The 13,313-nt window shown below is 45.7% G+C and overlaps 1 protein-coding gene across 4 annotated transcripts in view; it reads right to left on the minus strand.

Annotated features, from left to right (window-relative positions):
- Positions 1-757: 757 nt before the first annotated feature.
- DYM (dymeclin) overlaps positions 758-13,313 on the minus strand; it is a 403,540-nt gene continuing 390,984 nt past the window's right edge. For all 4 annotated transcript variants that reach the window (XM_073213038.1, XM_073213037.1, XM_073213039.1 and 1 more), the window contains one exon: positions 758-3,079. In XM_073213038.1, coding sequence (XP_073069139.1) covers positions 2,930-3,079 — 150 coding nt within the window. In that variant the 3' untranslated portion in view covers positions 758-2,929. The remainder of the gene's footprint in view (positions 3,080-13,313) is intronic.

Consider the following 13,313-nt stretch of genomic DNA (forward strand, 5'->3'; position numbering starts at 1 on the left):
TAAGAAAACCAAAAGGTTGACCTTGCAAACTCAAGGTTATAAAGTATTAGCAAGTACCACAACTCTAATTTACGGCTCTGGAAAGGAACACAGAGTGACTCAGTTATGCAGAGAGATTTAATGGCTAATGTAAAACCCTGGCTCCCCAGAACCTAAATAACCGTTGCCTGAAGAATGAGATAGTAAGAAACCTAGGGCCTAAAGGCATCCCCTGACTAAACATTTCTCAAGTCACTGGTTGACTGATGCTGGTCCTGTGTTCTTTCCTCTCTCCATCCAACACTTACTTCTTCAGCCCCTGTGATTTCCTCCAGAAGGTTAGGGCTGTGTGTACACTGCACTTTCTATGTTGCACCTTCAGGGACCTTTCCTTCTTTTTGCCCTTGAGCTGCCCCACGCCTCCTCTCCCATCTGCACTGTTGAATGGCGGCCATCCTTTGTTGCCAATGTTGCAAGATCATTGTTCACAGATCCTATGACACCAGCCTCCATGGATAATTGTGGGAACCAGAGTTATAATTTTGAAACTTTTTTGCACAGTGATAGGGAAGGTGGTACTGAAAGGGGCACATTATTTTAAGAATAAATATTGTGGCAGAATCCTTTGTTGGTAAGATGACACAGTGCAATAACGGCATCGTATCTTGGGTAAAATTAGATGTTAACTTCCATCCAAACCCATGATGGTCCTACCTTGCCTCATTCTACATATTATTACTTTGCAGAAAACAACAACAAAAAACTCAAAGCAAATTAATTCAGGCCTAATTCAAGTTTATCATTTTATTGTTAGGTAACCTTTCACAAAAATAAACTGTGGCAGACTTGCAGAGCTGAGGCAGGGATGCAGGGGCGCCTGGTGCATGTACTCACACACTACCTCTAGGGCTGCGGTCCCAAGCTTTTAGGCCAGTGAGCACTCTACTGTGTGGCTGATGAAAGGAGGGGACAGGCGAGGGCAGGCAAAGGAGCCTGCTGGAGAATGGGGTTTGGGTGCACTTGTGGGCCAAGGGGCCTGGGGAAAAGACTGTGGGATGTCCTCAATCAAGGCTTTCTTGGTAACCAGTCCCGTGACTGAGTTGTGGGGGACCGTTACTTCCTCCCGTCACAGACCTGACAGTCCTGCAGCCTAGTGAAGGCCCCGTGTCCGTGCCCAGCTCTCAGCCTCCGGCAACAGTTTCACTGTCTTACCAGAGGCTCAGTTGCTCCATGGGACCCTTTTTAAATGTGTTTTGGCTTAAAAGGAAGCTTTGGAAACAAATTAAGGCTGTAAATCATTTCTCCACATGGAAAATACAAGTAATTGCTACCTGAAATGATAATCGTTCAGACGGTGAGGACTTCTCCCACCCTAAACCTGCCTCTCCCACAGTGCCGGACTAAGCGGAAGCCCGTAACATGTCTCACCTGCTGGCCTGAGGCCCTGACCCTGTGACCTCAAGTTAAATCCAAGAGAGGCCCAGCCGTTTGTGGAGACAGGTAAGAGGCCTGAACGGAGCAGGGCCCGTGGAGGTGGGGGCAGGGGGCACTTTCCTCTGTGCCCACCTGCCAGCGATGGCGCCTCATAGGCTAGCCAGCCTCAGGGAGCTTCGGTTTCAGCACCCGTCCCGATGGGGATAATGAAACCGCCTGGCTGACCTCAAAAGCCTGCTGAGAGGATGGGGCAGCCCAGGCTTTGCGCGGGTAGAAACCATGCAGATGTGCGCTAAGTGTCGGCGGTATTCTCCCCCAAGCTTGGTGTGACTGGAGACGGACAGAGATGACTCAGGCCTCCGGCCCAAGGACACAGGCACAGGAAGGAGGCTGGTTCCTGACACAGGCTGGACAACGGCAGGTTGAAATGGTGCTCAGTCCCACCGGGGATTATGGGCTTTCTATGCAGAAAAGCAAATATTTTTATGTCTTTGAGAATGAAACTCAGCTCTTTATCTAGACTAAAGAAGTGCCCATGGACATGGAGCAGGACTCAAAATGACAGTCCCATTCTGCCCCCAGCGCCTGCTGCTCCGCCAAGTGCCTTCGCCCAGGGCCGCCCCGATGGCCGTTTCCCTCAGAGAAACTCCTTCCTCCAGCTCAGGGCCGAACATGTGGATTGTACGGGCCCCAAAGAATTTAAACAGTCAGAAATAAAGAGAAAAACATGTTTTTCATCTCATGGGGAATACTGTATTAATCAAATTGGTCGCCTTTTCTCCTGTTATTCTGAAGAAAAAAGACTACTTTCAAAATGAAGTTTTTCTTTTCCCAATGATTAACACACATAGATTAACTGGATTTGTGCTAGACTCCAATTTAATTCAGCTAAAGCTCAGAGGCCAAGTCCACAGAAAAGATAATCCAGGCTTCACGAGGAGCATTTCTCTCTTTGACATAAAGATGCAGAAATCTGAAGGCTCATATCCAGCTGCCTGGGCAATGTTATTAAATTGTGGCTTTTTGAAAGGCAACCCTACTACATACACATACACGACTTCATTTCCTTACTGATTCCTGTCTTGTCATCTTTTCAGATGGGAATTCCTTAATGGTGAAAGAAACACATACACACAATAGACTAAAACAAAAATCTTGAACATGCAAAAAAAAGTATGTACTGGTGAAGTATTATATATGCCCAAGGCATCAGGTTCCTGGAAAAGCTCTAGATTTTTGGTTTAGAAATAAAACTGCATGTGGAATAGCAGGTTTTTACATTTATTATTGTTATGTACTCCCCCACCCCCGTTTTGTACTATGATCTAAGCTGAGTGATCTACTGCCAAATGGCACCAATTCTCCAAATTCAAGTGCGCAAGGGAAACACGCCTGTGTGACCCTCTTTAATAGAGGATACACCAGGCAATCTGTCTACTTCTGCTCCCCAGGAAGAAAATAACTAGAAGGGCTGCTGGACTGGGCAGGGGACAGGGTGGGAGGTGGTGCCCCACCCTCAGTCGGAATCCATTGTGAACAGCTGGATGTCCTGTGGGTTCCAGTAGAGGCCGACTGCTGAGTTGTAGACCAGAGACCAGACATAGGGGATGAAAAACTCCTCAGGCTGCTCCTCTTCCACATATTTGAATTTCAATTCTGGAAATTTCTGCAATGAAAACAAGATGATTTTATCACCTCAGGGTTCCAGGCAAGAGCAGCAATAGTTGTAAGTGGTGGTGTGGGGCGCAGGGAGCCCTCCTACCCTAATTGGTCAGCAGACCTGAGAGCTCTGGCGCTTACAAGATCCAATTTCCAAGTGATTCCCGAGAAAACGCAGGTTACCAGTGGAAGGGCAAAGAAGCCCATCGGTACTGGTCAGCTGACGTCCGTTTGCCGAGAGCATTCTGGACCGGAACAGGGGAAAGGATGAGGAACTTCAGACTGGGAAACGGGCCCTGCCTGGCGTAGCGGGCAGGTTTCAAGAGAGGACTGCCAACCATACAATGCTGAGGGCTGCTTCTTCCAGTGAGACTTCACTTTCAGGCCTGAATCACCTTGGAGATGAAGACTTCCCCTCACGATTCCTAAGCCTTGACCAGCAGAGGCAGGCGCACGTCCACGGTGGAATGCCGGGCACGGTTCTGGGGTGGCAGCTGCCCGGCACAGCTTAGCTTTGGCCTTGTCTTCCTCAGGGCCCAGTGGTGGTGGCTCTGGCCTTGCAGAGGAAGAGGCTGAGGTGACTCCTTACTGAAGCTCAGGAAAAGCTTAGGTCTGGCTCTATAAGCACTTCTGGGAGACCCAGGCCTGCACTCTGTGCAGTCCCAGGTGTTAAGCAAGAAAACCAACCATGTCAAAGTCCTAAGGAGCAGCTACATTGTAGTGTTTCACTTTCTTTTTCTTATTTTCTTATTTTACTCCCGACCTTGTTACTCCAGCGAGGGCAGAGAACCACTATTCTACCTTCAGCAGCCTGGGAACTGCCTGAGTCTACCAGAAGCCCCAAGGCCTCATCCCTTGCCAAGATGACTCCAGCAGAAGAGGCTGCAGTTTGGTGACCTCTGTCTCAGGAGGGGCCGAGAGAGAGGGATACGGCAGAGGTTGAGGGAAGGGCTGAAAGAGGATAACCACAGAATGCATGGCCCATGAGGGCTGAGAAACTTTCGAAGTATCTGTTTCATCTGCTGCTATGTTCCCACAGACAGTGGCCAGGCACTTTAACAGGATGAACGAATGAATCAATGAAACGGTCAGCCATATACTGAGGACCCGCTACATCCCAGGCACAACAGGAGATGCTCTACATATATTATCTTATTCAGTCTTTATGTGAGTCATCCATTCATTCATTCAATTTGAGACTCTGCTGCTCTTTGCCAGGCAGGCACGGAGTGTGCCAGGGCCCAGGGAGAGAGAATGCAGCAGCCACAAAGGGCCTGTCCTCATAGAGGGTGCATTTGCCTGGAGGTCGTGGAGACAAACAGCAGCAGCAACACTAAAACAGTGTTAACAGAGTACTAAGAAAAGGAAGGACAAGAGGCACTAGAGGCTGGAGGGGGCAGCCAGGAGAAGAGGGAAGCGTGTTTCCCCAGAGGGAACAGCATGGAGGAAAGGCCTGTGTGTGAGGCCTGGGGTGCACAGGCTGGAGGGCAGAGCAGAAGTGTATGCATTGGTAGCAAGGTCCAGACATAGATGGGTGGATGAGGAGATGGGGCCCCATGAATCCTGGCCTCCATGCTAAGGTCCCCAAAGCCTTTGAAGAGTCTGAGAAGTGGACTTGAGGAGAAGGCCTCTGGCAGGGACCACTCCGATCTCAGGGCAGAGAGCTGGAGGGCGTCGGGGTGCGGTGTAGCCGCAGGTGACAGGAACAGGCATGACCTAAGATGACACTAACTGCGTGGATTTTAAAAATACTACAAGGAAAGAGGGACACACACACACACACACTCAGAGTTGTAGGAATTTTAAAACATGTATAATCATTAAGACCAAAACTGCTGGAGCCTCAGAGTTCCAGAAAGATGAGCAGGAGCAGAGTTAAATAGATGCTTCTGGCAAGGTGAATTTTGAGTTAAATCTTGAAGAAGTATAGGAATTGCTGAAAAGGAGGATACTCGGTCATGGGTGTTACTTCAACATACCATGGCCGGCTAGTCCCCGTCTGTTCTGGCGTTAATGGAAACCAACTCTATTCCACAGCTCCTTGGGTGTAACGTAAATATATGCACAAATGGTTTTATAAGCAGCCCAAACTCCAGCTTTACCTACCCCTATATTCTCCCTCATACTTCAGAGGCCTCTGCAAAGCTACTCTGGTTTAATGAAAACCCAAGCCTTTTCCGACTCTCAGTGTTTTGAATCAGTTCTTCGTTACCTCAGTGTAGGCTATACAAGGTATGTGATTCACATAAATACAAGGCTGGAGGGTGCTGATGGCAGTGCTAATGACTGCAGTTGAGAGGACCTCTCCCACTGGGCTCTTGGTTGGCTCAGGGATATGACATAACTGAGATTCAGTAAGGCCTTCCAGTTTTCAATTCCCTTGTCACACTCACCAAGCCCCTGACAACCCCAGTGTTCTCTGTGTGCACCATAATGGCTCAGCAGCTGGGTGGTCTCTCTGCAGCCTAGGGTTGTCAGGTAAGGGGGAACAGGGTTCTTGGAGGTGGCAATAAGTCTTTGTCATGGAACCTGGTGTCTTATAAGTAACAACACAATGATATGATTTTCTGTGAAAAATCTCTATTTGTCGCAATAGCATGCAGGGAGCAGCTACCACCAACCAGGAGCTCCCAGTGCATCAAATCCGTCTGGAAGGTCTGCATGCAGCATCATGGTCAGTCACCACCATGTCCCTGAGGCTGATGTCCAACCCCATTCATGGAAGGTAAAGTGGGGCTGGGAAGGTTGGTTCTAAGCCACACTGCCTGCAGGGTGGAGTTGGGACTAAAGCCTAGGTATGACAAGGTGGGAAAGTCCATTTGAAGCCACACTGGAGTCACAGCCACTCTAGCATTTTGTCCTTAGATTTGATTCTCCAAGGAAGCCTTTGGGGTCAGTTCTGTGCCCTCTCACTGAACCCAGCAGACCACTGGTCCTTGCAAAAGTGACCAAATGCACGATGACATGAGTAATCCAGAAAGGACGGTGGGGGTGGGGAACTATGTTTGAAGGGGAAAAGCAGTTTACTCTCTAATAATGGAGATTGAAGTTCTGTTCTTAGAATGGCTCAAACTTTAGAACACAGCTGACACTGACTTAGGGGAAAAGCAAGGATCAGGGGTGCAGAGATGGAGGTATGAGAAGGTCTGAGCCCCACACTGCCTCCTTCAGCTGGAGCAACAGCATCCTCCATTTCCATGTGGTAAGGTAGCCAACAAGATGTACTTCTTGCTGATAGAAATAAAAATGACTAAAAGATGTGAACCCTTTACTCCATCAGGTGACACCCTTGGGGGTTTTCCTATGAAGGCCTTTAGGAAAGGATGTAAGGCAATTATATGAGACTGCTCTGTGTCTCCAAGGAGGTGGGATGGGAGAGCGAGCAAACCGACCACTTCCCTAAGAATTACTACCACCTGGAGTAAAGAAAGGTAGGTGAGAGCTGCTCAATGGGGGGCATATCATTTATGGGCTGGCACTAAGTTTACCTGCCCTCACGGTGTGGGGGAAATTCTGATGACTGTTCAGTTGCAAAGAGTAATGAGTCAAAACGGTCCTTCCATCATGCACAGGCAGATCTGGGAAAGGCGACTAGGAGAAGCACCTGGCCTCCCCACGACTATCCTTCCCACCACTTGGTAAAAACTGAGCTGCAAATGCCTCATTTTCACTTTGGCTCATGTCGAAACAATAATCCTTCTCACTCTGGAGTGAATAAATGCAGTAAATAAAACCTCACTGTAGGGTGATACCCCAGAGTGGCAAGAACATCCTGTATATAACAGTGCATCAAAAAAGTATATAAAATAGCATAAATGATCTGTTAATAGTAGACACGTATTGCATTACAAAGTTTTTCTTTAAGTTGATCAGTGATTATTTCTTAGACCATGAAAACTTAATAATCAATTCTAAAAATTATGGCTAACATTTAGAGATACATAACTGGTTACCTATTGTATGGCAGGCAGATAATCTGAATTTTAGCTCCATCTTTTCCCATTCATTCAGCAAATATTTACTGAAGGCCTACTGTGAGGTAAGCACAGTACTAAAAATACAGGTGTGAGAAGACATACACAATCCCAGCATTTAAGAGCTTAAAGTCCAATCCTCATTAGCTGGGTGACTTGGGACAAGTCTTAACCTCATTCAGACTCAGGCTCTTGAAAGATAAAGCTTACTCTGAGATTTTTGGATGTAAGTATCCTGTTGAATTCACAGAGCTGTGGACAGAAGGGACACTTCTAAGACGTATGTGATATTAGGAACACAATCTGGGTGTTCCCAGCCTCCCTGTGTGTTGGTGTGGCATCTGAGTGCTGAGCTGAGCAGGGCTGAGGTGGCTGAGGTTATCCAGCAGTGAGGACACCAAATCATCTGCTGGGAGCCCCTGGAGCCAACCAGCAGGGGAGTCAGGGGAAGTGACAGACACAAAGAGCCCCCAGCGCCAGGTACTTCCCACTCTGCCTGTGACCACCCTGTAAGAAAACAAAAGGGGCACCTCTCAACTCATCAGTTTCTTTCTTTCACAATGGTCGATTGGCACTTACTTTGTTTATTTGTTTACCATGTACACTTGCCTCTCCCACTAGAAAATGGATTCCAGGAAGGCAGGGACATTATGAGCATATGGCATGCACCCGATGTATAAGAAATGTTCGCTGAATGCAGAGTCACATAACTGCTGCATGACTTCCAAATGGCACAGTAATCCTGTGACAAGGGAATTATCAGCTGTGCTGTACAGCTAAGAAAACCAAGGCTCAAAGGGATAAATAACATGCCAATGAGCACAGAGTTAATAAGTGGTGGAACCAGAGGATGAATGAAATGTACACCTCTCCACTGTGGTCTCCCCAGAGTCTATAGGTACCTGGCTGTGTGCGGCTTTAAAATGTCTAAATCCAGTATGGACACTAGGTTTCCATGTCTTTCCAGTAATGATAATGAGTTTCGAACATTTCTTCAATGTCCCCTGACCACTAAGTCTCTCATCCTTGGTGCCTGAGTTTCCTTACCATGACCTGATGGAATTGATCGCCAGGTCCCTGTTCCAGCTACCAGCAAGCTGGGTAGTTTGAGGCAAGGCACAGCATTTCTCCAGGACTCATAGTTTTCTCACCTAGTGTACAAGGAAGGACCTCTGACTGGGTGTGGTTTTATGAGATGACCCCACTAAGGCGACGTATCCGTATTTTCTGCCATGCCTTCCAGGCTCTGCTGGGGCACCCTGGAGAAAGGGCTGAACGGCTGGACCTGAGCTCAGCTGCAACCCTAAAGCCATGCATTCGCTGGCTTCTCCTGGAACAGTTTCAGGGGAAAGGGTAAATACCTGAAGGTTTCTAAGCTGTCCTGTGGGTTCACAGTAGATAATTTTAAGGGCTGAGAATCTCAATCACTTAAAACCAAGACAAACACAAGGCTGAGACTAAGCTGCTCTGTGGCCTGAGAGCTCTTGGCTAAGTGGGTTGAAGTTCCAGGCGTGGCCCCCTGCTGAGCTGGCTTAGTGAAGGCCTGATTCGCTTTCAGAGACTGGGCCCCAAAGTCACTATCTCCTGAGTGTGCAACTCTGAACATGGAGGAACCAAACGAGCAAGTAGAGACAGAGTAGCATGAACACGCTTCTATACTGCAACACCTAAACGCTGTAGCCAGTACACACGCACGCCCCTCCATCTACAGGGCCAGCTCCTCTCTCCTCAGGGCAACCAGTGTGCTACAAGATATTATGTGCTTTGAACTTTTTACTGGCACTTCAAAAGGTTCAGAAAAGGGGATGAAGCATAAATAGCAAGAAAAACAAGAGCATGTTCCTATACAAAGCTAACATTTGAGAGCACAGGGTAAAGGGCTTCCTTTTTCCTGAGTGAGTTGTTTTTAAGATAGTGTACCGGGAACACCTTAAAAGACTGAATAATAGGCACAAATCATGAAGAGTTTTGAAAACACTAATTCAGTGAACCTGACTGAACATGAGCGCAGCCTCTGGCCGAGCTGCACCTAATCTGACCCCCCCACCCAATCTACCTGTCCACATAGCTAAAAGGAGCCAGCATGGCTGGGGATTTAAATGCACAGTTTTTAAACATGTGCATCTCTAATACGTCTTAGAAGTCTTGAGAGCTAAGGAAAAGACAGACAAAAGGTTTTATTTAGCACTAATGACAATGGGGACACATTTTGTCAGGACTCAGTCCAAGAAATGTCAGTCTGAATGTCAGATCAACAACCTAGGAAACGCCACTCTTTCCTTTATGTTCCTTCAAGCCTGTGGAGAACAATAATGCCATCCCGTGATGGCTGAGGGAAGTCTAACTTCCTCACCTGAGAATGTCTCCATTTCTGACTCAGCCAACAAACGCCCCTGGGCTCCCAGGTCCCAGGCCACCCAGGCATTCCCAGGCCTTCCCATCAGACATCCACCCAGCTCCTTCTCCCCACACCTCCTCCCTTGACTGTTTAGGCCTCCTTTGGGTTCCAGCCAGTGACGGCTGCGTAGATGTGCCTGAGGACCCCTACAACTCTGGGAAAGCAAAGGAAAAAACTGGGGGGATGGGGACTTAGACTTGATATTTACACAGAATTCATGTGAAAGAGGCTAGCAGAGGGCATGGCGCTGGCCACCTTGGGCCCAGGCTTTTGCCCCTCACTTTCTGAGGAAATTGCCTTGTGACTCAACAAGGAGAGAAAACCCATCTCTCAAGCTTGGAGCTTGTTCTCAATCCAAAGCTACTTACAACAATCTCTGGTGTTTTGATTTTTGGAGCCAGAGGTAATGCTAGACTCTCAAATTTGGTTGGAATGTTTTTATCAGCTCTAGTGACTCAACCCACCACAGTGGGACATCTGGATGCCCGGCCCAGAGACAAAGCAAAGGGCTGGTTTGGTGGTTGAGACTTGGGTATGATGCAGACCAGAAGCTCTGAAGACTGTCTCTGCTGCCAGTCATGTAACCTGCTGAAAACCCACAGGAAGTTCAGTGAACGGATGGAGGGCTCAACTGCAACAATTCTATTACCAGAGAAGGTCAATGGAGTTTTCCCCCTTTCACCTAACAGTTATATAGATAGTACCAGAATCTCTAGCAAGCATCTGGCATGGCTCCAGAAAGCTTAGTGCAATTTAAAACCAAAGAGCTACATGGCACATTAAAAACAATTCTTTAAAAGACCATATTAGGCCTCTGAAGAGACAAGTGATGGGTGATGGTCAGGAGCAAGGCAGCCGTCCGCACAGGCAGGTGTGCCCCTGAGGATGGGTGAAGTGAGTTGCTGCGAGCAGCACATGCACGCAGAGCCTGCGGTGCCTGGGTTCTGTGCAGGTGAAAAGGAAACTGGTTTCAAGATCCTGTCATAAGATAGCAAAGGGAACATTTGCATACAACCTTTATATCTGGGGGTGAATCTGGGACTACCTAACTCGTACATGTTAATGACCCCACTTCTTTTTCTGTTGTTTTTTTTTCAGCAGATGTGTCTCCCCAGTGCTTAGAATACTGGCAGAGGCTTATGGTATACTTGATGAGTGAAGGAAGGAAGGAATAAACGAATAAGTGAATGAATAAATAAAAAGGAGTGAAAATTGTTGTTTGTAAGAGTTATTGGGAGGAGGGGAGGTTTGAAAAATTCAGTCCTGTACACTAAGTGAGTTAGAGTTAGTGGAATAATTGCCCAAATTTTGACAAAATGAGCCAAATTAAGCCCATGTCATTTTGAGGAGCAAATAAGCTGACTTATTGGGATTCTGAGGGCAATACTTCAAATCTAAAAGATATATTTACTTTCCGATTGCCTGCTCTCCTTGTTTGCCACTATCTTAGCACTGTCATGTTCTTGCTTACCCAGGAAAATCTGGGTCATGGGTAGCAGATAATGTTGATATAGTCACTGCCATATTTTGCATTTCAGTATATATTTAATTGTGGAAAAAGAAGTGAGGTCATTAACATGTACGAGTTAGATAGTCATGAACTAGGCTGACGTATAATATGTAAACTGAGACAAGTTCCATTTTTAATGAGTCTTTACTTTTGTCAAGATTGAAATACAGTTTTAAAAAAGGCAGGCTGGGAGGAGACAATATGGCCTCAAAATTTAAGACTTATGCCCTGTTGTATCTGTGATCATCTTTCTTCACTAATTTCCTTTTTTCAGACTAATATGTGAACTAAGAGAGTCAGAAATATGAATTTGGAGGAAGATTCTGAATCATATTTAGACAAATTCTGGTAAAACAAGGATCTCTGCTGAGTCTGAAAAGTTCATGTTGGCAGTTACATGCGGATGACATGCAGAGAACGTCCCCAGGGACAGGGCAGATGAGAGGCTCCCCTGGCATGCCCAGGCCCAGACAGGGGTGCCGCGGAGCAAATGAGTGACAATACACACAGCCCTGGCCACAGTATGTCAAAGAGATACCTGGAAATAGGCTTCTAACTAAGACAAACATGGAGATAGGAAGTTACCTTAATTTCTTAAAGAGTCTTCTTTGAACATTTGTAGGATTTAAGTTAAAAGCAAACATGAGTTTTTCAAGGCTTCAAGCGGCATAAACCATTCTTAGAAAAGTCATGCCTTAATTATTCTTTAGCAAAAAGTTAAAACAAGGCTCTGATAAAGTCAATATTCCCATACATCCATTATATAGCAGGATTTTTTCCCTCTGCTTATGGAAAGAACAATCTATTCCAAGTGTTATGTGAAAAGCCTTGTGGTTGCTCAGCCAATGATGATTTTGTCAATCCACTTGGAGAAAATCCTAAATTCCATAAATCTAATGGCAAGCATTTTATAACCTAAAGATCAGTCTTAATACTTTTGCAGTGGCCCAAGCATGATCCATGAGTGGGTGAGCCAGACCTGTGACTTCCGGTCCAGAGCAACAGTCCTAGCCTCGTGATTATTCCAACATGTGCTGTCCATGAATTAAAAGGACATAATAAGATTTGTTTACTTCTTCACAGTCCTTAGGACTAACAAAAGGAATCAGGAAATCTAGAAAAAGGGAAAAGAAGCAGAATGCTCTAAATGACTCCTATAATACTACTAAGTGCCAAAAAGTAGAATTTGGTATGAAGTGAGTCTATCTTAGATTCCATTCAAGACTGGTTATGTGAGTGAAGTTCCACAATCATGGAAATGTGAGGGGCAGCCATCTAGAAGATGGGATCCTCCAGCTTCAGCAACACAGGTCTAAGTCAGCTAGAAAAATCCATTATTACTTTCCTGAGCCTTAATTCTAAGACGTCATGGCATCACAGAATGTCAGCACTAGATGCTCCACCCTCCCATATTCACTCCTACTCTTAAAAAGAAGGTATAAATGTACAAAGAAAATCACAGAAAACCTTAACAGTCCTAAGGTGCACCAAGTAAACTGGAATTCACATTAAATGACTAGAGTCTAAGTTTACTTTTTCAAGAAATTGTTCCAATATAGTGAACATACACATTATGTCAGTTCCAAAATGCCCTTAAACTCAGGCTTGCTCTCTTTGGGAAAACAGTTATTTTTCAAAAATTAAAAAAAAAATGTGATTGCTAAATTAGTTGTGTTTTTACCCCCATGAAGTCAGTAAACATATTATGAATTGACTCAAAAGCTTGATTTGGTGTTTTAGTGTGTTCTTTCAAGTTGTAAAATAGGTATCAATTGCGAAATGTTCAACTGGTTGAAAACCTCAGGACAGGAGATAAGCAGTGAATGCATCAGGAAGAACTAATCAAAGCAGTCTGTCTAATTTTTTTTCAGGGAAAACATGGCACAGGAAGGAGCAGAGAGCAGTGGGTGGTTGGGGAGGCCACCGAGGGAGGGGACAGAAGAACACTAGTCCAGGTGCGTCATGTGAGCTGAGAACTAGGCCCCAAAAAGAAAAGTGATGACAGAGAATCTACTCTTCTATATATTAAACAATATAGCTAAAATAATTGAATGGTATAATATCCCTCTGTCTAATTTGGACCATCACGGGTGTATGTAATTTAGAATTTATACCTGCTGTGCAATAATCACAGGAGAACGAATCAAAAGACCTGTATAAAATATTTCATCTAGGGCATATAGGATACATTTTATAGTTCAAAACAAGGTGGGTGAGATTCAGACTTAAAAAATTTTAATTTTGAAAATTTAATGTTTAAAAATTTCAAAATACACCCTAGTCCACGACAGAACCAAAGCCCCATTTCCTTTACGTACTGCACTGTACAGAATCCTCGGGTTCCACACCTCCACACTGC

The sequence above is a fragment of the Manis javanica genome, chromosome 9 (assembly GCF_040802235.1).
Source record: "Manis javanica isolate MJ-LG chromosome 9, MJ_LKY, whole genome shotgun sequence".
Classification (NCBI taxonomy): Eukaryota; Metazoa; Chordata; class Mammalia; order Pholidota; family Manidae; genus Manis; species Manis javanica.